This window comes from Sturnus vulgaris, chromosome 28, assembly GCF_052056855.1.
Source record: "Sturnus vulgaris isolate bStuVul1 chromosome 28, bStuVul1.hap1, whole genome shotgun sequence".
Classification (NCBI taxonomy): Eukaryota; Metazoa; Chordata; class Aves; order Passeriformes; family Sturnidae; genus Sturnus; species Sturnus vulgaris.
The window spans coordinates 3,108,492-3,135,683 of NC_142270.1; the positions used below are offsets into that span (position 1 = coordinate 3,108,492).

Below are 27,192 nucleotides of genomic sequence, written 5' to 3' on the forward strand. Positions count from 1 at the left end.
CGCTTAAAAGCGGGGTGAAATGGTGCTGGCGGGCACAGGGAACGGGGGGCATCAGCGCGGGGAAATGGCAGTAAAGGTGTGAAAATAAAGGTGTTAAAAGAACGGAATTGAAAATTCAGGAATTAAAAAGAAAATAATTAAAAGGGATTAATACAATTAATTAATTAAAACCTCGGTGGAAAGGGATATGAGGGTGAGGGACATGCGGGCACCAGGGAGGGGGCAGCAGGCCTGGGAAATAAAAATAAAGGGAGTTAAAGTAAAGGAGATAAAGGAGTTAAAATAGAGGCCTTTAAAATGAAGGTGTTTAAAATTACAGGATTTAAAATGAAAAAATTGAAAGTAAAATCGCGGTGAAAAGGGGCACGTGGACACCGGGAACGGGGCACCAGTGTGGGGAAATAAAGTTTATAAAATACGGGGACTAAAATAAAGATTACTAAAATAAAGATTGCTAAAATAAATGAATTAAAATAAATGAATTAAAATTTATGAATTAAAGGAATTAAAAATTAAGGATTTAAAAATGAAAGAATCAAAATTGAAGGGTTTAAAAGCAGGGTGAAAAGGTTCGTGTGGGGACCGGGAACGGAGGCCTTGGGGGGAGGGGGAAATAAAAATAAAGGAGTTAATATAAGGTAGCTAAAAATAAAGGAGATTACAAGAAAAGGGCTTAAACGAAAGGAGTTTAAAAGGAGGCGTTAAAAAATAAAGTAATTAAAAGTAATGGGATTAAAAAGGTGAAAAGGTATACGTGGGAACCGAGAAAGGGGGCATCTTCTACAAGGGCAGGAAAATTGAAACAAAGGAGTTAAACGAAAGTAATTAAAAGTAAAGGATTTAAAATAAAGAAAGTAAAAGAAAAGACTTTGGAATTCAGATATAAAAGAATTCAGTGGGACGCAAAAAGTGAGTGCGCCGCCCGGGAATCGAACCCGGGTCGCAAGAATGGGAATCTTGCATGATACCACTACACCAGCGGCGCGTCTGGGTGTGCTGCTTTCCCCGCGTCCCTGATGTTGGCAGTGCCCGCAGCCGCCCGGGCCGCGCTCCCGGCCCGCCCATCGCCCTCTGCCCTCTCCGGCGCCATGCCGGGCCTCCGCCGCTTCCTGCCGCTGCCGCTGCTGCTCACCGCGCTCTGCCCGCCCGCCCTGAGCCTCCGCGATGGGCCCTCCAGGATCGGTGCGGCGGGGGACGGAGGGCGTGAGGGGCGCGGGGTGTGAGGGAGGGCGAGTGTCAGTGACGGGGAATGGGGGGTGTCCCGTGATGGGATCTGGGGGGAAAACTGACGGGATCTGTGAGGGTCAGGGGGGTGCGAGTGGGATCCTTTGAGGGGATCCGTGAGGAAAGTGTGAGGGGAGGATCCTTTAAGGGCCCTTGAGGGGATCTGTCATGGGAGGCCTGTGAGGAGATCTCTGTGGGTCAGGGAGTGTGGGGAGATGTCCCTTGAGGGATCTGAAATGGGGGACCCGTGAGGGATCTGTGGGGGTCAGGGGGGTGTGAGGGGAATCCTTTGAGGGAATCTGTGAGGAAAGTGCAATGGGGGGAGCCCTCAAGGTCCCCGAAGGTCAGGGGGTCCATGAGGGGATCTTTGAGGTGCAGGGGATATGGGAGGGGGGGTCTCTTGAGGGGATTGGGATGGGAGGGGCGGCTGTGAGGGATCTTTGAGGGGCAGGGGATATGAGAGGGAGGGGGAGTCTCTTGAGTGGGGCCATGAGGGATGTCTGAGGGGCAGGGGATATCAGGGGGTGATCTCTTGAGGAGACTGAGGGATCTTTGAGGGGCAGGAGATATGAGGGGGGGGAGCCATGAGGGATGTCTGAGGGGCAGGGGATATGAGGGGGAGGGAGCCATGAGGGATCTTTGAGGGGCAGAGGATTCATATCCTGATCTCTTGAGGGGATTGGGATGGAGGATACCCTGAGGGATCTTTGAGGGGCAGGGGATACGAGGGGGGCGAGCCATGAGGGATGTTTGAGGGGGTTCCCTTGAGGGGGTCTATGGTACAGGGGGTCTGTGAGGGTTCTCTGGGGCAGGGTGTGAGAAGTGGGGGCTCGTGGGGGTGTGAAGGTGACCGGGCCCGCTCCTCCCAGCCGTGGTGGGCGGTGGGATCGGCGGCTCGGCCGCCGCCTATTTCCTGCGGCAGAAGTTCGGCCGCGGTGTGCAGCTGCACGTGCTGGAGAAGGCAGCGGTGGGCGGCCGGCTGGACACGCTGGACATGGAGGGGGCTACCTACGAGGCAGGGGGGTCCGTGATCCACCCCCTCAACCTGCACATGAAGCATTTTGTCAAGGAGCTGGGTGAGCACGGACCTCCCACCCTGGCGTATCCCACTGCCAGAATTGTCCCTCAGTCCCAAAAGTCCCTTGAGTGCTCTGGGTCCCACTCTGCTGGGGGACATCCCTTGAAAGAACAAGGCTTGGTAGCCCCTTATCCATCCCCAGTAGCCTTCATACCGTTCTCCAGTAGTCTCACTTCTTTCCCAATAACCCCCACATCCTCACCCAATAGCCCCCCCTTCTTTTCCCAATATTTCCCCCATGTTCTTCCCCAATAGCCTCCCTTCTTTTCCCAATATCCCCCACCATGTTCTTCCCCAATAGCCCCCTTTCTTTTCCCAATATCCCCCCATATACTTCCCTAGTAATTACCTTTCTCCAATATCCCTCCCCCACAGGCCACTTTCCTTCCCAAAGAGCCCCCCATCACCTCCCCCATGGCCCCTGTGCTACCCCAGCCCCACTCCAGGCAAAGGAATCCCACATCCCAATGGAAATAGTCTCTCCTTACCCCACAGGTGACCCATCATAAAGGTCCAGAAGTCACCTCCAATCACTCCCTGGCCCATGATCAAGGGCTAATTAATTCCCCTTTCCATGCCTTGGGCCTCCAATCTTCAATCCCTTAACCTGGCTTTCTGCTGATAAGGGTGTCTCAGAAGTTGAAGTTGAGGTGGAGTAACTCTACCTGTCCCTAAATTACCTTTTTCTGTCCTTTTCCCAAAGGCCTCTCGGTCGCCTCAGCCCAGGGCAGCCTCGCTGGTGTTTACAATGGGGAGGAATTTGTGTTTGAGGAGAGCAGCTGGTCCTTCATCAACCTCCTCAAGCTGCTCTGGCACTATGGCCTCAACCCCCTGCGCATGTCCATGTGGGTGGAGGACATCCTGGACAAATTCATGAGGTGGGTTGGGGTCCTGAGGGGGAAAAGGCCTTAGAAACACCTCATTCCACAGGCAGGGATGCCTTCCACTATCCCAGGGTGCTCCAAGCACGTCCAGCCTGGACTTGGACACTTGCAGGGATATGGCAGCCACAGCTGCTCTGGGAAAATTGTGCCAAGGCCTCTCCACCCTCATAAAAATCCCCAATACTCAACCTAAACCTCCCCTCTTTGTCCTGTCCTGTCCCTGTCCCTCCAGGCCCTTGTCCTGCTGCTCCCACCAAGCCACCCCGTGAGATCCTCCGCAGCTCCCAGAGCCACAGAGCTCATTAACAGAGACAATTTCTTGTCTAATTAAAGGATCTACCGGTACCAGATGCACGACTACGCCTTCAGCACCAACGAGCGCCTGCTCCACGCCCTGGGAGGCAACGACTTCATCCTGCTGCTCAACCAGACCATTGATGAGGCCATGCAGAAAGCAGGCTTCTCCCAGAAATTCATCAATGAGGTGGTTTGTCCAGCCATGAGGGTGAATTATGGCCAAGGGGTCACCATCAATGGCTTTGTAGGTGAGTGTTTGGAGGCAGCCTGCCATCCTGGGTGTTGGGGTTCCTGCTCCCTAGGCTCCAAGCTATCAGGATGTTTATCCCCCCTGATTTTGCAGTTTGTTTTTCCAGTGTTTCCATGTTCTGACAGAGCTGGTTTCCTTGCAGGTGCTGTGTCCCTAGCAGGGGTGCAGTCAGGCCTTTGGTCTGTGAAAGGAGGGAACAAACTCGTCTGCTCTGGCCTCATCTACTCCTCCAAGGCCGAGGTTATCCCCGGAACAGTTGTGTCCATAGAGCCAAAAACCAGAGCCAGGCGTGGCGGTGAGTGGGGGTGGAATTCCCTTCAGTGGGGAGGGGATGGTGACACTGGAGACTGACCTCAGCCCCTTGGAGCTTCCGAAGTGAAAATTCCTCCCTGTGAGGGAGGGGCTGGGATGGAATTCCCAGAGAAGCTGTGGCTGCCGCTGCATCCCTGGAGGTGTCCATGGGCAGGTTGGATGGGGTTTGGAGCAAGCTGGGATAGAGGAAAGTGTCCCTGCCACAAAACTGCATGGACTAAGATCCCTTCCAGTCCAAACCGTTCCGTGAAAACAGGGCTCAAAACCCATCTGTACAAATTGATAAACCCAAACGTGACATTTTGAAATGGCAGGGACAGTCAGGATTCCCTGCCAGCACAGATCAGGATAACTGAGCTGTTCTCTGCAGGGGACCCAGTGAAGCTCTACCAGGTCACCTACAACACGTCCTCGGGGCTGACGGGGGACACGTACGACATGGTGCTCATCGCCGCCCCGCTGGGCCGCAGGATGGCCAACATCACCTTCCGCAACTTCCAGCCTCCCATCCCGGAATTCCCCAATCCCTACCACCAGACCGTCACCACCCTGGTGCACGGGCGCTTGAACGCCTCCTTCTTCGGCTACCACGACCCCCAGGCTTTCCACTTGGGAGCCATTTTCACCACGGACAACCCCAAACTGTTCATCAACAGCCTGGGCGTGGTGTCCCCCGTGGGGGACGCGGGCACGGGCGGGAAGCTGCTCTCGCAGTCGGCCGTCTGGAAGGTGTTTTCCAAGGAAGAGCTCACCAAGGAGCAGCTCAATTTGCTCTTCTCCTCCTACGACTCGGTGAAGGTGAAGCCGTGGTTGGCGTATCCCCAGTACAGCCCTCCTGAGAAGTTTCCTCCCATCATCCTGCACGAGCAGCTGTACTACCTGAACGGGCTGGAGCGCGCCGCCAGCGCCATGGAGATGAGCGCCATCGCCGCCCGCAACGCCGCCCTGCTCGCCTTCCACCGCTGGCACGGCCACGGCGCCAGCATCGACCAGGAGGACCTGCACGAGAAGCTCAAAACAGAGCTCTGAGACCCACCCCCCCCGGGGGTTAATTAACACTAATGAACTCTGTGCTTCGTCCCTCTGAGGAGGTGTGGATCGTGGGATCCTTAAAGTTGGAAGACTTTCAAGATGATCGAGATCTTCAAGACCTTCAAGATCATCAAAAACTTCAAGATCTTCAAGACCTTCAAGATCTTCTAGACCTTCAAGATCATCAAGACCTTCAAGATCATCAAGACCTTCAAGATCATCAAAAACTTCCAAGATCTTCTAGACCTTGAAGATTCAAGACCTTCAAGATCAAGACCTTCAAGATAGCCAATTAACAGTCAAGTAATTAACACCAATGAACTTTGTGCTTTGCCCCTCCCTAGGAGGTGCTTCATAGGATCATGGGATCCTTAAGGCTGGAAGATCTTCAAGAACATCAAAACCTTCTAGACCTTCAAGGATCATCAAGACCTTCAAGATCAAGACCTTCAAGACAACCAATTAATGACCAAGTAATTAACACCAATGAACTTTGTGTTTTGTAGGATCGTGGGATCCTTGAAGTTGGAAGACTTTCAAGATGATCAAGACCTTCACGACCTTCAGGATCATTAAGACCTTCAAGATCATCAAGACCTTTAAGACCAAGACCTTCAAGACAGCCAATTAACAGACAAGTAATTAACACAAATGAACTCTGTGCTTTGCCCCTCCAAGGAGATGTTTCGTAGGATCTTGGCATCCTTAAGGTTGGAAGAGCTTCAAGACCATCAAGACCTTCCATAATTAACATTAATGAACTCTGTACTTTGTCCCTCCTAGGAGGTGTTTCACAGGATCATGAGATCTTTAAGGTTGGAAGAGCTTCAAGAACTTCAAGACCATCAACATCATCAAGACCTTCAAAAACATCAAAACCTGCAAGACCTTTAGGATCTTCATAAAAAAATCTTTCCAGATCATCAGCACCCTCAAGGTCATCAGCACCTTCAAGCCCAACTGTGTTCACCATTAATGATGTCCTCAGGTGCCGTGTCCTTGTGTTCTTTGGACACTTTCAGGGATGGTGACTCCACCACTGACCTAGGCTGGACAACCCTTCCTTCCATGACAAAATTCTACCCAATAGCTCATCTTGACCTCCCTCCCTGGAAGCTGTTTGGCCAACTCAGGAAGGGACAGGAGCACTGAGGTGTTCCCAAGTAAGATGGGACATTTTCATCGTGCAAATTCCTGAGTTTTCCCCAAACTCCTTGACTTACCCTGTCTGGGATTAGGGAATTCATTAAAAGTGCCATATTGACCCCAAAAGTGCCCTCCAGCTGGGAATATCGATTTCCTGGCTCTCCATCCCTCTGGCCCAACTTTTCCTAAGGGTCTGCTAAGGAATTATTCCTCAGGGTGGAAACTGGGAGCTGCCAAAATGGGTGGGAGAAGAGGAAAACCCACCAATATCCATCACTGTGTTGAGGTATGAAGGAGTTAATAAAGAATTGAACAACCTGAGTATTTTTTAAGGAGAAAACCACCAAAGAGAGCACAAAGCTAACAGGCTCCTCAATTAATTAAAGTTTTCCTGAGACTGGGAGCAGAATTAACATCCAGCTCCCAAAAAGGGACGCGAGTAAGGCCTGAGTTAGATCAATCATTACAAAATTGATTTAATAACAAAAACAAAATAATTGTACACTCGTGAGCGGCGTCTTGGACAAGGGAGAGGAACTTGTGGGTCGGGGTTTGGGGTTTTCCTGGGGTTTATACTCGTTCCAAAGCTTCCAGCATGATGATGCTGTTCCCTCGGATCACCTGGAAGGGGGAAAGGTGAGAGCTGTTACCTCTGATCTAAGGGTTCCTTCCTTGCAGTTTATTTCCCCAAAAATCCTTGAAAATTTGGCTGGAATTGCCCCACAAGGATGAAAAAGGACTGATTTTAACCCTAAATCCCCAAGGATAACAAAATCCCTGAATCCCTGAGGGTGAAAAAGACCTCTGGGATCATTGAGTTGACCCTGTTCACCAGCACAGAGCTCCCAGTGCCACATCCAGGAGTTCCTTGGGATGTGGATCCAAACCCCCTGGGCAGTTCCAATCCCTGCCCACCCTTTCCATGGGGAAATTCCTGCTGCTCTCCACCCTGAGCTCCCCTGGCCCAGCCCGAGGCCGTTCCCTCTCCTCCTGTCCCTGTTCCCTGGGAGAAATCCCAAATCCCCCCGGCTGTCCCCTCCTGTCAGGAGTTGTGCAGAGCCAGGAGGTCCTTCCTGAGCCTCCTTTTCCCAGGCTGAGCCCCTTCCCAGCTCCCTCAGCCTCTCCTGGAGCTCCAGACTTTTTTCCAGCAGATCCAGGTCCCTCCCACCTTGGTGCCGTCCATAAATTCACTGAGGGTGCCTTTGACCCCCTTGCCAGATCATGGATAAAGGTACTGAACAGGGCTGGATCCAAGTCTGAACCTTGGGAACATCTCTGATGGCTGGCCCCAGCTGGATTTGGCCCCATTCTCACCAAATCCATCATCCATCCATCCATCCATCCATCCATCCATCCATCCATCCATCCATCCATCCATCATCCATCCATCCATCCATCCATCATCCATCCATCATCCATCCATCCATCCATCCATCAATCATCCATCATCCATCCATCCATCATCATCCATCCATCCATCCATCATCCATCATCCATCCATCATCCATCCATCATCCATCCATCCATCCATCATCCATCATCCATCATCCATCCATCATCCATCCATCATCCATCATCCATCATCCATCCATCCATCCATCCATCCATCAATCATCCATCCATCCATCATCATCCATCCATCCATCCATCCATCCATACATCCATCTCTCTGAGGTGAAGCACCCAAATCTCTGTTGAATTCCCAGCTGACACATCCCAAACCTGTCCCTCACCAAACTTCCTGCTCATTCTGCACACATGGCTCCACCATGCTCCCAGTACTCCCAGTGGCACTGACACCATGCTCCCAGTGCTCCCAGTGGCACTCACAGCACGCTCCCAGTGCTCCCAGTGGTACTCACACCATGCTCCCAGTGCTCCCAGTGGCACTCACAGCACGCTCCCAGTGGCACTGACACCATGCTCCCAGTGCTCCCAGTGGCACTCACAGCACGCTCCCAGTGGCACTGACACCACGCTCCCAGTGCTCCCAGTGGCACTCACCACCATGCCGATGTTGTTCTGCTGCCCGCCCGGTGCCATCTCCACGCACTCGTCGATCACCAGGTTCATGAAGGGGTCGAAGCCCCGCAGGATTCCCTGCACGTGCCGGCCGCCGTTCAGCTTCACTGCAGGGAACCGGGCGTGTTAGGGATGGAGAACCCCAAAACCGCTGGGATTTCCCCCAAATCTGCGGCCTGGAAGGAGTGGGACCCACGGGGGGGGGTGGATGGATGGAAGGATTAAGCACAACGCATTAATGCGTAAGGAAAAGGGAAAAGAACGAATTTTCAATTCATATTATAGTTAAATTAATGAATTATGGTTTCAATGAATGAATTAGAATTTTATTTATTGAGCTGTGAGGCCTGAAATCAGTCAGGGCCTGCTGCAGGCCGGGACCCCCTCCCTGGGCACCATGAGGGGTGGGCGGGGGTCCCCAAAACCGGGGGAGGGGCTCAGGAGTCCCCCATAGCGGGGCCATGAGGGGGAAGCGGGGCTGAGGAGGGTCCCCATAACCGGGCATTGTTGCGGGAGGTGAAGGGGATCGGGGCGGGCGGGAGGCCCCGGGCACCGCGAGGGGGATCGGGGTGGGATCAGTTCCAGAACTCACACGACAGCTTCTTGTCCATGAACCTGCAACGAGATGGCACCGGGTCAGCACCGGCGGGTGGGGACGGGGAAAGAGACCCTCCCCGCCATCATCCCCTCATGATACCGCGGCGAACCGCCCCTCTCCCCCGCCGCCATGACACCGGGGCCCCGCGGTGCACGCCGGGACACCGGCAAGCGGCGGACGGCGCCGTGCCGGTGTCCGCTTCCCCCCACACCCCCGCCGGCCCCCCTCGCCCGCCAGCCCAGCCCAGCCCAGCCCAGCCCCGGCCTAGCCCTGGTCCAGCCCCGGCGCCTCCAGACCCACTTTTTCAGCTCGGGCGGGTGCGCTTTGCTCATGGCGCCCACAGCCCCCGGCCCGTCTCTGCCGCACGCCGCGCTCTGACGTCAGCACGCCGTGCGTATTCCCGCGCCAGCCAATGGCAGCAGCGCGCGCCTTCCCGCCGCTTCCCAGCGCACCGCCCCGGCAGCCAATGGCGGGCCGCGGCGCGCTACCGCACTCACCCGAGTAGCGGCGCACACAGGGGAAGGTAGCGGGGTGGTGGGGGGGAAAGCAGGGGGCGGTGGGGGAAGTGCGCGGCTACAGGGGGAGATACGGCAGCATGGCCGCCATAGTGTACGGGGCGTGCGTGCACGTGTTGTGGTGTGCCCACCTGTGTGTGTGTCCGCGCCCACCTGTCCGAATGTCCAGGTGCACACGTGTGTCCCTGTGTGTGTGTGTGTGTGTGTGTGTGTGTGTGTGTGAGTGTAGGTGTGCATGGCCCTGGGTCACCACTCTGCACTCGTACCAGGGTCACGCTGTCCCTGGCACACACACACTGGGGACACCCCAAGCCTTGCACAGCACACACCTGGGTCACCCCACATCTGCACCCACACAGGGCTCCCCACACTGTGCCCAAGCACCACCTCCCAATGCCCCTTGTTACCTGCAGTGTCCCCTCGCTGCCCACCCCATCATCCCCATAGCCCCCCATCACCCTCTCAGTGCCCCCCTCATCCCCAGAGCCCCCCAGAGGGCCTCCCATCACCTTCCCAGTGCCCCCATCACCCCCCCAGAGCCCCTCCATTGCCCCCCATTACCATCCCAGTGCCCTCCATCATTCCCCTATTCTTCCCCACCACCCCCAGTGCCCCCCGGTTCCCTCAGTGCCCCCCCATCACCCCTCTATTGCCTCCCATTACCATCCCAGTGCCCCCATCACCCACCCCATCACCCCCAGTGCCCCCCAGTTCCCCCCGCAGCACCCGCGTTTTTTGGGAGGTGCCACCTGGCCTTTAATGAGCTCGCGGGGGTGTCCCCGGGGATGTCCCCGGGGGTGTCCCCGGTGTCACTGCTGGATGCTGGCCAGCCCGTCCCGCATCTTCTTGGCCATGGCGGGCACGAGGCGCAGGTGCTGGTCCCCGCAGGTGGCCAGGCACGCGTCCAGCTGGCCCCGCACGCGCGGCTCCGAGCCCCCCGAGTCCAGAGCGTCCTTGGCCTGGTCCGAGCACTGCAGCGAGCAGCGGCTCAGCCGGTCCTGGGGACAGCGTGGTCAGCGGGGACTGGGGGGACTGGCATGGACTGGGGGGGACTGGGGACAGCACAGTCAGTGGGGACTGGAGGGACTGGGATGGACTGGGTGGGACTGGAGAGACTGGGGACAGTGTGGTCAGTGGGGACTGGGGGTCCTGGGGGGACTGAGGATACTGGGGACACTGGGGGCAGCGTGGTCAGTGGGGACTGGGGACACTGGAAGAGCAGGGATGGACTGGGGACAGTGCGGTCAGCGGGGACAGGGGGTACTGGGATAGACTGGGGGCACTGGGGGGTACTGGGGGGTCAGGTATGGACTGGGGGGTACTGGGGACAGCATGGTCAGCGGGCACTGTGATGGACTGGGGACACTGGGGGGAATGGGATGGACTGGGGAGTCAGAGGGGAATCAAGGGTCAGCAGGGACTGGGGGGCAGGGGGCACTGGGGATTGGGGAGATCAGGGGATGTCCTGGGGGGCACAGGAGATGGATTGGGGGGCACAGGGTGCATTTAGGGGGCACAGGAGATGGATTGGGGGGCACGGGACGTGCAGGGGCTGCAGGGATTTGGAGGCTCAAGTCCTGCCCAGGGTCCCAGGGGGTCCCAGTGCTGTCCCCGGGGGTGTCCAAGTGCTGTCCCCAGAGGGGTCCCAGTGCCCTGTGCTCACCTGGAAGTGCTCGAGCTCGGCGGTGACGATGGCCTGGGCGCGGGCCAGGGGCGCGTGGCAGCGCTCGATGCAGCGCTGCACCTCCTGCATCGAGGCTGCCGCGTCCTCACAGCACCGAGCACTGCAGCGGAACATGGCACCCTGGGGACACCGGGACACGGTCACAGGGACACTGGGGACACCGGGGACACCGGGACACGGTCACAGGGGACACCGGGGACACCGGGACACGGTCACAGGGGACACCGGGACACGGTCACAGGGACACTGGGGACACCGGGGACATGGGGACACCGGGGACATGGGGACACCGGGACACGGTCACAGGGGACACCGGGACACGGTCACAGGGGACACCGGGACATGGGGACACGGTCACAGGGGACACTGGGGACACCGGGACACGGTCACAGGGACACCGGGACACGGTCACAGGGGACACCGGGACACGGTCACAGGGACACCGGGACACGGTCACAGGGGACACCGGGACACGGTCACAGGGGACACCGGGACACCGGGACACGGTCATAGGGGACACTGGGGACACAGGGACACCGGGACACGGTCACAGGGGACATGGGGACACGGTCACAGGGGACATGGGGACATGGGGACACCGGGGACATGGGGACAGGGTCATAGGGCAGGCTGGAGACATGGGGGACAGGGTCGCAGGGCGCCAAGGAGACATGGGGACAGAGTCACGGGACACTGGGGACATGGGGGCATAGGGTCACAGGGGACACAGGGGACGGGGTGACAGGGCAGCCTGGGGACATGGGGACAGGGTCACCCTAGGGGACAGGGGGTACCCTGGGGAACAGAAGGTTAACAGGAGACACCCTGGGGACACCCTGGGGACATGGGATGGAGGTGACAGGGGACACTGGGGACACTGGGGATCAGACGGGACACCCTGGGGACACGGGATGGGGGGTGATGGGACACTCTGGGGACACTGGGGACCAGAGGGGACACCCTGGGGACCTGAGATGTGGAGGGAGGGTCAGCCTGGGGGACACTCCCAGGTGAAGGGGGGACAGTGAGGGACACTCTGGGGGACACGGTGGAGAAGGGACACCATGGAGGGAAGGGCGGAGTTAATGGGGGCACCCCCAGGGCCATGCAGGGAAGGGGGGGTCAGCTGGGGGGGCCATGGGGCTGAAGGGGTCACTGGGGGTCAGCGTGGGGGGGTCCCACCCCTTTGGGGCAGCACCCCAGGAAGAGATGGGTGCACCCTAAGGGTGGGGGGCACGGGGTGTGGGGGGCACAGGAGGGTTGGGGGGCACAGGGGATGTTGGGGGGCACAGGGAATGTACTGGGGGGGCACAGGAGGTGCTGGGGGGCACAGGCAATGTTGGGGGGCACAGGGGAATGTACTGGGGGGGCACAGGGGAATGTTGGGGGGCACAGGGAATGTACTGGGGGGGCACAGGGAATGTTGGGGGGCACAGGGGAATGTACTGGGGGGGCACAGGGTGTATTTAGGGGACACAGAAAATGTTGGGGCCACAGGAGATGAACTGGAGGACGCAATTTATTTTGGGGGCACAGGGGGGTGTTTAAGGGGCACAGGGAATGTAGTGAGGGGGCACAGGGTGTATTTAGGGGGTCACAGGGTGTGTTTTGGGGTCACAGGGAACATTGGGGGGCACGGGAGATGACCATGGGGGTGACAGGGTGTGTTTAGGGGTCACAGGGTGTGTTTTGGGGATCAGGGTGTGTTTAGGGGATCAGGGTGTGTTTAGGGGACCCAGGACGTGCCCTGGGGGTGTGCAGGGATTCGGGGGGGGCTCAGGGTTGTCCTGGGGTTCACAGTGAGTTGGGGGGCCTCAGTGAATTGGGGGGGGGTCTCAGTGAACTGGGGGGTTTATACTGAACTGGGGAGATGTCAATGAATTGGGGAGGGGTCTCAGTGAATTGGGGGAGGGTCTCAGTGAATTGGAGGGGGGTCTCAGGGTGTGTATGGGGGTCTCAGTGAATTGAGGGGAATCTCGGTGAATTGAGGGGGGGTCTCAGGGTCTGTATGGGAGGGTCTCAATGAATTGGGGGGTCTCAGTGAATTGGAGGGGGTCTCAGTGAACCGAGGGGTGTCTCGGTGAATTGAGGGGGGGTCTCAATGAATTGGGGGGATCTCAGTGAACTGGGGGGGGGGGGGGTTCAGGGTGTGAATGGGGGGGTCTCGGTGAATTAGGGGAGAGTCTCAATGAATTGGGGGAAGGTCTCAGTGAATTGAGGGGGGTCTCAATGAATTGGGGGAAGGTCTCAATGAATTGAGGGGGGTCTCAATGAACCGGGGGGGTCTCAATGAATTGGGGGAAGGTCTCAATGAACCGGGGGAGGTCTCAGTGAATTTGGGGGGGGTCTCAATGAACCGGGGGAGGTCTCAGTGAATTTGGGGTCGGTGCCGGCGCTGCCCGGAGCACCCACGTGTGAGTGCGGGGATTCAGCAGCAGCCCCGGGCCCCCCCCCGAGCCCTCCCCGGTGTCCCCGCTGTGTCCCCCCGGTGTCCCCCCGGTGTCCCGGTACCTGCATGGCCCGGATCTGTTCCCGCTCCAGCGCCTGCACCGCGCTCTCCACCGCGGCCTGGACCCGGCCCTGCGCCGCCTCCGCCATGGGCCCGCTCTGTGCCCTGAACCCGCCCTAAACCCGCCCTAAACCCGCCCTAAACCCGCCCCAGCACCGCCCTAAAACCCGCCCTGAACCCGGCATAAGCCCGCCCCAGGACCGCCCTAAAACCCGCCCCAGCACCGCCCTGAACCCGCCCCAGCACCGCCCCTAAACCCGCCCCAGACCGGACCTAAAACCCGCCCTAAACCTGCCCCCGAACTGTCCCGAAACCCGCCCCAGCACCGCCCTAAAACCCGCCCTGAACCCGGCATAAACCCGCCCCAGGACCGCCCTAAAACCGCCCCAGAACGGCTCTAAAACCGCCCCGAAACCCGCCCTAAACCCGTCCCCGAGAGGCCTAAAACCAGCCCTAAGCCCGCCCCAGAACGGCCCTAAAACTGCCCCGTACTGCCCTAAAACCCGCCCCAGAACGGCCCTAAAACCCGCCCTAAAACCGCCCCCGAACCGCCCTAAGCCCGCCCCGAACCTCCCCGAAACCCGCCCCAGAACCAGCCCTAAACCCGCCCCCGAACTGCCCTAAAACCTCCCCAAAACCCGGCCCCGAACCTGCCCCTAAATCCCCCTTAAACCTGCCGCAGAACCCGCCCTAAAACCCGCCCCCATCTGCCCCAAACCCGCCCCGATCCGCCCCAAAAACCCGCCCTGAAACCGCCCCAAAACCCGCCCCGTTCCTCCCCAAACCTGCCTTAAAACCCACCCCAAAAACCCGCCCCGAACCTTCGGCAAAACCCGCCCTGATCCGCCCCAAACGAGCTCCAAACCGGCCTTAAAACCCGCCCCAAAACCTGCCCCGAACCTGCCCTAAAACCCGCCCCGATCCACCCCAAACCTGCCTTAAAACCCGCCCCAAAATCTGCCCCGAACCTGCCCTAAAACCCGCCCCGATCCACCCCAAACCGGCCTTAAAACCCGCCCCAAAACCTGCCCCGAACCTGCCCTAAAACCCGCCCCGATCCGCCCCAAGATCGCCCCGAAGCCGCTCCAAACCTGCCCTAAAACCGCCCCAAACCCTCCTCAAAACTGCTGAGAATCGCCCCTAAACTGCCGGGAATTGTCCCAAAATCGCCCCAAAAGATCTCCAAACCTGCCCCAAGAGCGACCCAAACACGCCGGGACCGCCCCAAAACTGACGGGAATCACCCCAAAACCTCCAGGACCGCCCCAAAACTGCCGGGAACTGCCCCAAAACCGACAGGAACACCCTAAAAACCTCTAGGACCGCCCCAAAACCGACAGGAACACCCTAAAAACCTCCAGGACCGCCCCAAAACCGACAGGAATCGCCCCAAAACTTCCAGGACCGCCCCAGAACTGCCGGGAACTGCCCCAAAACCGACAGGAACACCCTAAAAACCTCCAGGACCGCCCCAAAACCGACAGGAACACCCTAAAAACCTCTAGGACCGCCCCAAAACTGACAGGAATCGCCCCAAAACCTCCAGGACCGCCCCAAAACTGACGGGAATCGCCCCAAAACCGACAGGAACTGTCCCAAAATCTGCCCCGGAACCACCCCAAAAGGGCGGGGAACTGCCCCAAAACCTCCAGGACCACCCCAAAACTGACAAGAATCGCCTCAAAACTGAAAAGAATCGCCCCAAAGCCTCCAGGACCGCCCCAAAACTGACTGGAATTGCCCCAAAACCACCCTGGTCCACCCAAAACCTGTCCTCAAACCTCCAGGAGCACCCCAAAAGTGCCAGGAATCGCCCCCAAAAATCGCCAGGAATTGTCCCAAAACTGCCCCAACCTGCCCCAAAATGGGACGGGCTGAGCCGAAACTGGAACATCAGGGTTTGAACATTTGGGATGAAAATCTGGGAAATTTGGGCTGAGCCGAAAATGGGACATCAGGGACTGAAAATTTGGGATAAAAATCTGGGAAAATGGGGCTGAGCCCAAAACTGGGACATCAGGGTTTGAAAATTTGGGATGAAAATCTGGGAAATTTGGGCTCAGCCATCCCTGGGAATATTCCCCCCCCTCTCCCAGCCATGGGATCCAGAATATCCTTCCCAAATATCCCCCCCAAAAAACCCCAAACCATGAATTTTCTGGAAAAAAAAGAAAAAATAATAGTAAAAAAAAAGTTAAATAACTTAATAACACTTAAATAACTCTAACCCAGGTTAAAAAACCAAACTCAAGACCAGGCCATGACAAGAACATCTTTATAGGAATCAAAATTAATTTAAACCACGCGAAATAAATTAAAACATTAAATATTAACTTTCAGTGCAACATATACAGAAGACATGAGAGTAACCATGACTTAAAAAAAAAAACAAAAACCAAAACAACAACAAAAAAAAAACCCCAAAACAACCCCAAAACAGAGGGAAAAGCTCTGGGTTGGTTACGAGGAGGACTAAGGGGAAATTAAGGCCGTGCCAGAGGTTGGAGCTCCAGCCTGAGGAGATTTCCTGGGATTTAAATTCATTTATTATTCATAAAAAGCTGGGATTTGTCCCCAAAAATGAGCCGGGGCCGAGGTTGGTTTTTTTTTTTTTTTTTCTCTGTAGAAAAATAAAGCCCCATCCTGGCGGGGGTTTTGGTTTAAAACCCAAATATTTGGGGAGGGGAAAATCCCGGGAAAACGACCCCAAAGCCAAGGAAAAACCCAGGGCGGGGCTCCTGCCTGGGAAAAGGGAAAACGCCCCAAAAAAAAGGATCCGAAGCACACGAGGGGGGTGGGGCCGGTCCTGGGGGGTCCCCAGGTGGTCCCGGGTCTGTCACACACCTGTGGGGACAGGAATGGCACAGGTTACACCCCGGGGTGGCACCTGTCACCTGTGCTGTCACCTGTGCTGTCACCTGTGCCTCAGCTGGCAGGGACAGCAGCAGGGACAACAACCCCCAGAGTCCCTCACCTGTCTCCCAGGTGTCCCCTGGGCCCCTCACCTGTCCCCTGTATCCCTCACCTGTCTCAGGGGTCCCCTCATCTGTCCCCAGTGTCCCTCACCTGTCTCAGCATGGCAGCAGGATGTGTCACACTACAGGTGTCCCCTGTGTCCCTCCCCTGTCCCAGGTGTCCCCAGGTGTCCCTCCCCTGTCCCAGGTGTCCCTCACCTGTCCCAGGTGTCCCCAGGTGTCCCTCCCCTGTCCCAGGTGTCCCCAGGTGTCCCTCACCTGTCCCAGGTGTCCCCAGGTGTCCCCGTGTCCCTCCCCTGTCCCAGGTGTCCCCTGTGTCCCTCACCTGTCCCAGGTGTCCCCAGTGTCCCTCACCTGTCTCAGCATGGCAGCAGGATGTGTCACACTACAGGTGTCCCCTGTGTCCCTCACCTGTCCCAGGTGTCCCCAGGTGTCCCTCACCTGTCCCAGGTGTCCCCTGTGTCCCTCCCCTGTCCCAGGTGTCCCCAGCTGTCCCCGTGTCCCTCACCTGTGTCGCCGTGGCAGCAGGAGCCCCCCTTGAGCAGCCCCCCCGGTTTCTCCTGGCCGGCTCCGTGCTCGCGGCTCCACCCGGGACAGCGCTTGGGGAAACGGCAGCAGCTGGGGGGACAGGGACGGGATATGGGATATGGGATATGGGGACAGGGATATGGGGACAGGGATATGGGGACAGGGATATGGGGACAGGGATATGGGGACAGGGATATGGGATATGGGATATGGGATATGGGATATGGGGACAGGGACGGGATATGGGGACAGGGATATGGGATATGGGATATGGGGACAGGGACGGGATATGGGATATGGGATATGGGATATGGGGACAGGGACGGGATATGGGATATGGGATATGGGGACAGGGATATGGGATATGGGGACAGGGATATGGGATATGGGATATGGGATATGGGATATGGGATATGGGATATGGGGACAGGGATATGGGATATGGGATATGGGATATGGGGACAGGGATATGGGATATGGGGACAGGGATATGGGATATGGGATATGGGATATGGGGACAGGGATATGGGATATGGGATATGGGATATGGGGACAGGGAATGGGATATGGGATATGGGGACAGGGATATGGGGACAGGGATATGGGGACAGGGATATGGGATATGGGGACAGGGATATGGGGACAGGGATATGGGGACAGGGATATGGGGACAGGGATATGGGGACAGGGATATGGGGACAGGGATATGGGGACAGGGATATGGGGACAGGGATATGGGGACAGGGATATGGGGACAGGGATATGGGGACAGGGATATGGGGACAGGGACGGGATATGGGATATGGGGACAGGGACGGGATATGGGATATGGGATATGGGGACAGGGATATGGGATATGGGGACAGGGACGGGATATGGGATATGGGGACAGGGATATGGGATATGGGGACAGGGACGGGATATGGGATATGGGGACAGGGATATGGGATATGGGATATGGGGACAGGGATGGGATATGGGATATGGGATATGGGATATGGGATATGGGGACAGGGAATGGGATATGGGATATGGGGACAGGGACGGGATATGGGATATGGGATATGGGGACAGGGGTATGGGATATGGGATATGGGGACAGGGATATGGGATATGGGGACAGGGATATAGGATATGGGATATGGGGACAGGGACGGGATATGGGGACAGGGAATGGGATATGGGGACAGGGAATGGGGACAGGGAATGGGGACAGGGAATGGGGACAGGGAATGGGGACAGGGAATGGGGACAGGGAATGGGGACAGGGAATGGGGACAGGGAATGGGGACAGGGTCAGGAATGGGGTCAGGGACAGGACAGGGTCAGGGTGTCCCTTGTCCCAGGATGTCCCAGGCACTCACTGGAGCAGGACGCAGACGGTGACGAGCAGGGCCGAGGCCACCACGGCCACCACGAGCAGGGCCGTGATCGTCTGCTTCTTCTGATTGGCTGCCACCACGGCCAGCAGGTCAGCGTGCTCACAGCGTGTCCCCACGTACCCCGAGTGACACCTGGGGACACACAACAGGTCACTGCTCACAGCGTGTCCCCACGTACCCCGAGTGACACCTGGGGACACAGAGCAGGTCAGCGTGTCCCCATGTACCTCAAGTGACACCTGGGGACACAGAACAGGTCAGTGTGTCCCCACGTACCCCGAGTGACACCTGGGGACACCTGGGGGACACGGGGTCACCAGGGGACAGGGACACACAGAAACAGGGACAGAGAATCAGGGAACAAGGACAGAGGAGTCACCTCGGGACAGGGACAAACAGGAGGGACAGAGGAGCCACCCCAGGACAGGGAGACACCCCAGGATTGGGACACACCAGAGGGACACAGGAGTCACCCCAGGACAGGGACACGTGGAACAAGGACAGGGACACACGGGGACAGGGACACGTGGGAATGGGGACAGGGAGTCACCCCAGGACAGGGACACGTGGGAACAGAGACAGGGTGTCACCCCAGGATTGGGACACACCAGAGGGACACAGGAGTCACCTCGGGACAGGGACACAAGGCAGGGACAGGGAGTCACCCTGGGAACAGGGACACACAGGGGGGACAGCACAACCACCCTGGGACACCAAACCCCGAGTTTGGGATCACCAGGACACCAAACCCCGGAGTTTTGGGATCCCCAGAACAGCAATCCTGGAGTTTTGGGATTCCATGGACACCAAACCCAGACTTTTGGTCTCCCCAGGACACCAAGCCCAAGATTTTGGGATTGCCAGGACATCAAATCCTGGAGTTTTGGTCTCCCCAGGACACCAACCCTGGAGTTTGGGGATCCCAGGATACTAAACCCAGTGTTTTAGGATTCCATGGACACCAAACATGGAGTTTTGGGATCCCCAGCACACCAAAGCCAGTGCTTTGGTCTCTCCAGGACACCAGACCCAGTGTTTGGGGGTCCCCAAGACACCAACTCTGGAGTTTTGGGAATCCCAGGACACCAAACCCAGAGTTTTGGGATCCCCAGGACATCAAACCCAGAGATTTCTGATTCCATGGACACAAAACCCAGAGTTTGGGGATCCCCAGAACTCTAATCCTGGAGTTTTGGTTTCCCCAGGACACCAACCCTGGAGTTTTGTGATTCCATGAATGCCAACCCCGCAGTCTGGGGACCCCCAGGACTCTAAACCTGGAGTTTTGGGACCACCAGGACATTAAACCTGGAGTTTTGGGATCCCTAGGACACCAGACCTGGAGTTTTGGGATCTCCAGGACAGCAGACCTGGAGTTTTAGGATCCTCAGGACACCAAACCTGGAGTTTTGAGATGCCCAAGACTCTAACCCTGGAGTTTTGGGACCACCAGGACACCAAACCCGGAGTTTTGGGATCTCCAGGACACTAAACCTGGAGTTTTGGGATCCCTAGGACACCAGACCCAGAGTTTTGGGATCCCTAGGACACCAGACCCAGAGTTTTGGGATCCCTAGGACACCAAACCCGGAGTTTTGGGATCCAAGAACACCAAACCCAGAGTTTTGAGATCCCCAAGACTCTAACCCTGGAGTTTTGGGACCACCAGGACACCAAACCTGGAGTTTTAGGATCCTCAGCACACCAGACCTGGAATTTGGGGTTTCGCCAGCACACCAAACCCAGACTTTTGGACTCCCCAGGACCCCACCCTGGTGATTTGGGGTCACCCCGAGTTCGGGGCACTCACACGCAGGCGGGTTTGTCCTCCTGCACCAGGAAGCGGCAGGTGCCGTGGAAGCAGAACTGGCTGTGGGAGTCGGGACACTCATTGAAGTGTGACCTCACTGCTGCTGCCACCGGAGCTGCGGGAAAAACGGGGCACAAAACGGCGTTTTTGGGCAGCCCCGAACCCAAATCCCAAACCCCAAACCCAAATCCCAAACCCCAAACCCGGGCACAACAGCTCCGCTTTAGGGTTTATTTTGGGATCGCTGTGTGGGATCCCAAAGAGCCCAAGCCGGGTCCCTGCTTCAATAATCCCTCAGGAATTTCCTAAAGAGCTTAAAAGGGAGGAGGAGGGAGTGAAAGGCGGCTCCTGTTTCCCATTAAAGCCCACGCTGGTTTGAATTATCCCTCGGGAAGGGAATATCCTGCCCCGGGAGGATCCCGGGATCCAGGCACTTCCGATCGCCGCCGCTTCAAAGCCACCCCCGGCCCCCGAGCCCCAGATGGGGGCGATTAAAGCCAGGGCTGTGGGCTGGGAGCACGGCCGGGCCCTTGGGGTGGCTCACATTGGGATGTCCCTGTGTCCCCATGTCCCTGTGCCCCCATTTAAGGGGTCCTTGGGGTGGCTCGGGTTGGGATGTCCCCGTGTCCCCATCTGGGGGTCCTTAGGGTGGCTTGGGTGGGATGTCCCTGTGTCCCCATGTCCCCATCTCAGGGTCATTGATGTGGCTCGGGTTGGGATGTCCCCGTGTCCCCATTTAAGGGGTCCTTGGGATGGCTCAGGTTGGGATGTCCCCATGTCCCCGTGTCCCCATCTCAGGGTGGCTCACACTGGGATGTCCCCGTGTCCCCAACGCTGGGAAAAGGCACCCTTGGGATGTCCCCGTGCCCCCATTTAAGGGGTCCTTGGGGTGGCTGTGGTTGGGATGTCCCTGTGTCCCCATTTAAGGGGTCCCTGGGGTGGGTCAGTCTGGGATGTCCCCATGTCCCCCCAAGAGGCACCCTCAGGGTGGCTCACATTGGGATGTCCCCGTGTCCCCATCTCAGGGTCCTTGGGGAGATTTCCCAAAAGGGAAATTTCCCAGCCCCAAAACGAGTTTGGGTACAAATCCATTGGGAAAGGAGCTACCCAAAGCCTCCCAGCACCGTTCCCATAAATGCTTCCCTATCAATGCTATGGGGTCATCCCCTTTTCCACCCCAAAAGGGAGATTTCCCAGCCCCCAAAGGGAGATTTCCCAGCCCTAAAAGAATTTTGGGCACAAATCCATGGGGAAAGGAGCTGCCAGCACCCTCGGGGTGACAGGAATGCCACGGGGTTTTGTTCCCAAATGATGCCATTGAGCCATCCCCTTTTCCACCCCAAAAGGGAGATTTCCCAGCCCTAAAAGGGAGATTTCCCAGCCCTAAAAGAAGTTTGGGCACAAATCCCTGGGGAAAGGGGCTGCCAGCACCCTCGGGGTGACAGGAATGTCACGGGGCTTTGCTCCCAATGCTCCTGGCACCACATTCCCAACTCATCCCATTTTCCAGCCCCAAAAGGAAAAGGTTTCTGGCCCCACAAGGAAAGAGTTTCCAGCCCCAAAAGGAAAGTTTTGAGCCCCTAAAGGAAAAGGTTTCTGGTTCCCCAAAAAGGGATTTCCCAGCTCCAAAAGGAAAGAGTTTCTAGCCCCAAAAGGAAAAGGTTTCTGGCCCCAAAAGGAAGGGATTTCCAGCCCCACAAGGAGAAGGTTTCTCAGCCCCATAAGTAAAAAGTTTCTGGCCCCCCCCAAAAAAGGATTTCCAGCCCCACAAGGAAAGAGTTTCCAGCCCCAAAAGGCAAAGGTTTCTGGCTCCCCAAAATGAGATTTCCCAGCCCCAAAAGGAAGGGATTTCCAGCCCCACAAGGAAAAGGTTTCTCAGCCCCAAAAGGAAAAAGTTTCTGGCCCCCAAAAAAGAGTTTCCAGCCCCAAAAGAAAAAAGTTTCTGGCCCCCAGAAAAGGGTTTTCAGCCCCACAAGGAAAGAGTTTCCAGCCCCACAAGGAAAGGAATGGGGCTCTGTGGTTTGGGGGGCAGAATTCCCCAAGTCCCGGTGCAGGGACCCTCGGGGTGGGGGGGATCCCACCGGGAGCTGCCGTGCCTGAGCCCGGCAGGATCAACGGCTCATTCAGGGCATGGAAACCTCCTGTGGGGCTGGAAACCCTCTCCTATGGGGCTGGAAAACCTCTCCCTTTGGGGTGGAAACCCTTTCCTTTTGGGGCTGCAAATTCTTTTTTGGGGGGCTGAAAACCCTTTCCTTATAGGGAAACTCTCTATTTTGGAGCCCAAACCTTTTCCTTGTGGAGCCAGAAACCCTTTATTTTGGGGCCAGAAAGCCTTTGTTTTGGGGACTAGAAACTCTTTGTTTTTGGGGCTGCAAACCCTTTTTTTGGGGCCAGAAACTCTCTGTTTTTGGGGCCAGAAACCCTTGTTTTTGGGCTGAAAACCTTTCCTTTTGGGGTTACAAATATTTTCCTTGTGGGCTTGGAAACCCTTTCTTTTGGGGCCAGAAACCTTTGTTTTTAGGGCCAGAAACCCTTTTTTTGGGGGCTGCAAACCCTTTTTGTTTTTGGGGCTGCAAACCCTTTTTGTTTATGGGGCTACAAACCCCTTTTTTTGGGGCTGCAAACCCTTTTTTTGGGGCTGCAAACCATTCCCAATTTTTCCCTCGGGGATCTGGAGCCAGGATCCCACCCTGGCCCCGTTATCCCATCCGGAGCAGGGTTTGGGGTCCCGGGATCTCCCGGAATTCCCGCCGGGCTCTCACCGTTCCTGGCGGCCGTGGTGTTGTCCAGGGCGTGGCACGCGGCCAGCAGGACACCTGTGGGGAGGGACACACGGGGTCAGCCCCACCCTGACCCCAAAAACTCAGGGGATTTGGGGTCAGCCCCACCCTGACCCCAAAAACTCAGGGGATTTAGGGTCAGCCACACTCTGACCCCAAAAACTCAGGGGATTTAGCGTCAGCCCCACCCTGACCCCAAAAACTCAGAGGGGGATTTGGGGTCAGCCCCACCCTGACCCCAAAAACTCAGGAGGATTTAGGGTCAGCCACACTCTGACCCCAAAAACTCAGGGGATTTAGGGTCGGCCCCACCCGGAGCCCAAAACCACAGCGGGATTTAGGGTCAGCCACACTCTGACCCCAAAAACTCAGGAGGATTTAGGGTCAGCCACACTCTGACCCCAAAAAACACAGCGGGATTTAGGGTCAGCCACACTCTGACCCCAAAAAACACAGCGGGATTTAGGGTCAGCCACACTCTGACCCCAAAAACTCAGGGGATTTAGGGTCAGCCACACTCTGACCCCAAAAACTCAGGAGGATTTAGGGTCGGCCCCACCCGGAGCCCAAAACCACAGCGGGATTTAGGGTCACCAAAACCTTGATCCCAAAAAACTCGGGGGGGATTTAGGGTCAGCCACACCCTGACCCCAAAAAACTCAGAGGGACATTTATAGGATCAGCAAAACCCTGATCCCAAGAAATTCGGGGGGGATTTATGGTCGCCAAAACCCTGATCCCCAAAAAAACTCAGAGGGGAATTTATAGGGTCACCAAAACCATGATCCCAAAAACCTCGGGGGGATTTAGGGTCGCCAAAACCGCTCGGAGATTTTTAAGGGAAAGGCAGGAGTGACCCCCCCCCACCCCGAGCAGGTGGAATTCTGGAACCCTGGGGGGGTCCCGGTGGGAATGAGCCCGGGAGGGCACAGAGGGGTCCGGGGGTCCCCGGGGCCCGGATCGGAGCCCAATTCCCACAAATCGAACCCAACGGGGCGGGAACGGCGGCGGGAGGAGGGGGAGGAGCCTGGGGCGGGGATCCACCCCAAAACCCGGGATCCACCCCAAAACCCGGGATCCACCCCAAAACCCGGGATCCACCCCAAAACCCGGGACCAAACCCGGGGATCCACCCCAAAACCGGGGATCCACCCCAAAACCCGGGATCCACCCCAAAACCCGGGATCCACCCCAAAACCCGGGGATCCACCCCAAAACCCGGGGATCCACCCGGGACTGCAGGGATTCATCCCAAACACGGGGATCCACCCCAAATCCGGGATCCACCCCAAATCCGGCACCAAACCCGGGGATCCACCCGGGACTGCAGGGATCCACCCCAAATCCAGGGATCCACCCCAAATCTGGCACCAAACCCGGGGATCCACCCCAAACCCGGGGATCCACCTGGGGCTGAAAGGATCCACCCCAAACCCGGGGATCCACCACAAAACCGGGATCCACCCGGAGCTGTGAGAATCCACCACAAATCCAGGGATCCACCAGAAATCCGGGGATCCACCCCAAATCCGGGGATCCACGACAAATCAAGGGATCCACCTGGAGCTGCAGGGATCCACCCCAAATCCGGGGATCCACCCCAAACCCGGGGATCCACCCAGGGCTTTGGGGATCCAATACAAATTCAGGGATCCACCCAGGGCTGTGGGGATCCACCAGAACTTCAGGAATCCTCCATGGCTTGGGGGATCCACTGGAGCTCCAGGAATCCTCCATGGCTTGGGGGATCCACTGGAGCTTTAAGAATCTACCAAGGGCTTCAGGGATCCACCTTGGCCTTGGGGATCCACCACAGCTTCATGGATCTACCAGAGCTCCAGGGATCCACCAGGATTTCAGGGATCCACCACAGCTTCATGGATCTACCAGAGCTCAAGGGATCCACCACAAATTCGGGGACCTTCCACAGCTCTGGGGATCCACTGGAGTTTCAGGGATCCACCACAGCTTTTGGGATCCACCAGAACTTTGGGGATCCTCCATGGCTTCAGGGATCCACCTGATCCTCAGGGTTCCACTGGAGCTTCAAGGATTTACCCAGAGCTTCCAGGATCCACCATGGCCTCAGGGATCCACTGGAGTTTCAGGGATCCACCATGGCCTCAGGGATCCACTGGATTTTCAGGGATCCACCATGGCCTCAGGGATCCTCCAAGGCTTCCCCGGTTTCCTCGCAGACCTCAGGGATTTTCCTCCCTCCCGTGCACGTTTAGCCAGTCCGCTCTCATCCCAACTTTTCCCGTTTCCCCTGGCTCGGGGTTTATTTTTAGGGAACACACCTCCACTCCCGGGTTTTTTTGGGGAATGGCTCATCCCGGTGGGTCCATCCTCGCCCTCCCCGGGGCACCCCAGCTCCTCTCCGTGGGCAGGTGGAATGTCCCGGGGCCGGTGTGGGGACACCGGACCCCTCCCGGGACCCCTCCGGGACCCTCCACACCGCAGTGGGGCTGCGCCCACCCCCGCCCGGTTTTCCAGCCCCATCCCGCCCGGATTCTCCGGGGATCTCTCGCTGCCGAGCTCACGCCGCCGCCAGGAGCCCCCAAAGGGGGGTTCCCAAACCTTCCCAAGGCGCTTCCAGCAGCTCCATCCCGCTGATCCCCATCCTCCGGCTCCCCCCGCCTTGTCTCCCTTACGGCTGGGGTTGATTCCCCGCTCCAAAATTTCCCTCCGGCTCCAGCCCCGAGGTGCAGGGACCTGCAGGGGCTCCCCTTTATCCCCGATATCCCGAGTGGATCCTTCGACCCTGGGGTTCAGCCAGGGCTGCTCTCCCCTCTCCCAACCCGGATCCCACCGGGGCTGGGAATTGCTGGGATTGGGGCGCCCGGACAGGTGGGGGGGGGGAACCCGCGGCTCTAAATCCACCCGGGACGAGACCCGGAGCCACGGGAATGGGCAGGAGCGGCAGGAAAAGGGACACGGGAGCTCTGGAAGAGCCGAGGAAGGCGGGACACGGCTGCTGGAACCGCCGGAGCCACCGGAGCCCCCCGCGGGACCCTCGGTGGAGGAGCCGGACCGGGACCGGGACCGGGACACGGCGGTGCCGGAGCCAAAGCGGCAGCGCCGGGAGCTGGAGCGGGGCCAAGCGCAGCCGCTTTCCCCAATCCCAGCGCTCCAAAGCGCGGCTTTCCCAGCGGGATAGAAACCCCCCGGAGCTGCGGCTGGGACAGCGGGACAAAGCCAGCCCGGCTCCAGCCCTCCGCACCGGGACCATCCCCCGGAGCATCCCCGCTCCGCTCCGGTACCGTCCCGCTCCAGCCCCGAGCGCCCCCGCTTCCCACCGCCCCCCTTCCCCTGGCAACCCCCCCCTTTCCAGCTCTAATTAGCCCCCAGCTCTAATTAGCCGCCCTAATTAAGCGTCTGACCGCGGCCGTACTCACGCGTCGCGGCGAAGGCGCCTTTCCCACAGGGAACGAACTTCGGGAGCGCCCGCGCGGGGGATTTTTATGGGAATTTTTATGGGATTTTTATAGGATTTCCACGGGGTTTTCACCGCATTCCCACAACGGACGGACACGACCCCCACCAGCCACCCCCAGACCCTCCCCCCGAGCCCTCGGGTCCGCCCCGCTCGGGGGGTCCGGCGGGGTTCGGGGGTGCGGAGCCCCCCGGGCCGGGCCGGGCCGGGCCGGGCCGAGCCCCGCACGTACCGAGGGCGAGCGCGGCCGGGCCGCCCGCCATGGCGGGGCTGCACCGGAGCGAGCGGGGCCGGGGCCGGGCCGGGCCGGGCGGGCGCTGGCGGCGGGGCCGCTGCGGGGCCGAGGGGCGGCTCCGCCCGGCGGAAATGGGCGGAACCGGCCGGGCCGGGGCGGGGACAGCGCGGGCAGCGGGACGGCACCGCCGGACCCACCCCCCAGAGACCCTGCGGGACCGCCCCGGGACCAACCGGGACCCTCCCCCAGGGACCACCCGGGACCCCCCGAGACCCTGCAGGACCGCCCCGGGACCACCCGGGACCCTCCCCTGGGGACCACCCGGGACCCTCCCCCAGGGACCACCCGGGACCGCCCCGGGACCACCCGAGACCCTCCCCGGGACCCTCCCCTGGGGACCACCCAGGACCCCCCGACACCCTGCGGGACTGCCCCGGGACCACCCGGGATCCCCCCGGACACCCTGCGGGACCGCCCCGGGACCACCTGGGACCC

At 58.3% G+C, this 27,192-nt stretch overlaps 4 protein-coding genes and 1 non-coding gene across 8 annotated transcripts; 1 reads left to right on the forward strand and 4 right to left on the reverse strand.

Annotated features, from left to right (window-relative positions):
• Nucleotides 1–914: 914 nt before the first annotated feature.
• TRNAG-CCC (transfer RNA glycine (anticodon CCC)) lies at nucleotides 915–985 on the reverse strand. The gene has a single exon. It is a non-coding gene; the product is annotated as a tRNA-Gly (tRNA).
• Nucleotides 986–1,078: 93 nt separating this feature from the next.
• Nucleotides 1,079–6,544, forward strand: PCYOX1 (prenylcysteine oxidase 1). Its single transcript, XM_014885162.2, has 6 exons — nucleotides 1,079–1,182; nucleotides 2,094–2,300; nucleotides 3,006–3,180; nucleotides 3,520–3,731; nucleotides 3,876–4,028; nucleotides 4,416–6,544. The coding sequence occupies exons 1-6, from the start codon at nucleotides 1,089–1,091 to the stop codon at nucleotides 5,072–5,074; spliced, it is 1,500 nt and encodes a 499-aa protein (XP_014740648.2). The 5' UTR covers nucleotides 1,079–1,088; the 3' UTR covers nucleotides 5,075–6,544.
• A 130-nt stretch (nucleotides 6,545–6,674) lies between these two features.
• On the reverse strand, nucleotides 6,675–9,255 carry SNRPG (small nuclear ribonucleoprotein polypeptide G). Its single transcript, XM_088180133.1, has 4 exons — nucleotides 9,144–9,255; nucleotides 8,838–8,860; nucleotides 8,228–8,352; nucleotides 6,675–6,844 (listed from the first exon to the last, which is right to left on the reverse strand). Exons 1-4 carry the CDS (start codon nucleotides 9,173–9,175, stop codon nucleotides 6,794–6,796), a joined length of 231 nt encoding a protein of 76 aa, XP_088036259.1. The 5' UTR covers nucleotides 9,176–9,255; the 3' UTR covers nucleotides 6,675–6,793.
• Nucleotides 8,240–14,847, reverse strand: TIMCC (TIM double twin CX3C motif chaperone). 4 transcript variants are annotated; one of them, XM_088180132.1, is made up of 5 exons: nucleotides 14,740–14,847; nucleotides 11,022–11,162; nucleotides 10,108–10,356; nucleotides 8,838–8,860; nucleotides 8,240–8,352 (listed from the first exon to the last, which is right to left on the reverse strand). In XM_088180132.1, exons 2-3 carry the CDS (start codon nucleotides 11,154–11,156, stop codon nucleotides 10,168–10,170), a joined length of 324 nt encoding a protein of 107 aa, XP_088036258.1. In that variant the 5' UTR covers nucleotides 11,157–11,162; nucleotides 14,740–14,847; the 3' UTR covers nucleotides 8,240–8,352; nucleotides 8,838–8,860; nucleotides 10,108–10,167. The 4 variants fall into 4 exon arrangements, with proteins under 4 accessions (XP_088036258.1, XP_088036255.1, XP_088036257.1 ...); XM_088180129.1 differs by lacking the exon at nucleotides 14,740–14,847 and adding an exon at nucleotides 13,554–13,685; XM_088180131.1 differs by lacking the exon at nucleotides 14,740–14,847 and adding an exon at nucleotides 13,554–13,634 and having other exon boundaries at nucleotides 11,022–11,193.
• A 965-nt stretch (nucleotides 14,848–15,812) lies between these two features.
• TGFA (transforming growth factor alpha) lies at nucleotides 15,813–26,725 on the reverse strand. The gene is made up of 6 exons (XM_088179989.1): nucleotides 26,695–26,725; nucleotides 23,009–23,062; nucleotides 20,247–20,361; nucleotides 18,419–18,568; nucleotides 17,035–17,144; nucleotides 15,813–16,395 (listed from the first exon to the last, which is right to left on the reverse strand). The coding sequence occupies exons 1-6, from the start codon at nucleotides 26,723–26,725 to the stop codon at nucleotides 16,388–16,390; spliced, it is 468 nt and encodes a 155-aa protein (XP_088036115.1). The 3' UTR covers nucleotides 15,813–16,387.
• Between the last annotated feature and the right edge of the window lie 467 nt (nucleotides 26,726–27,192).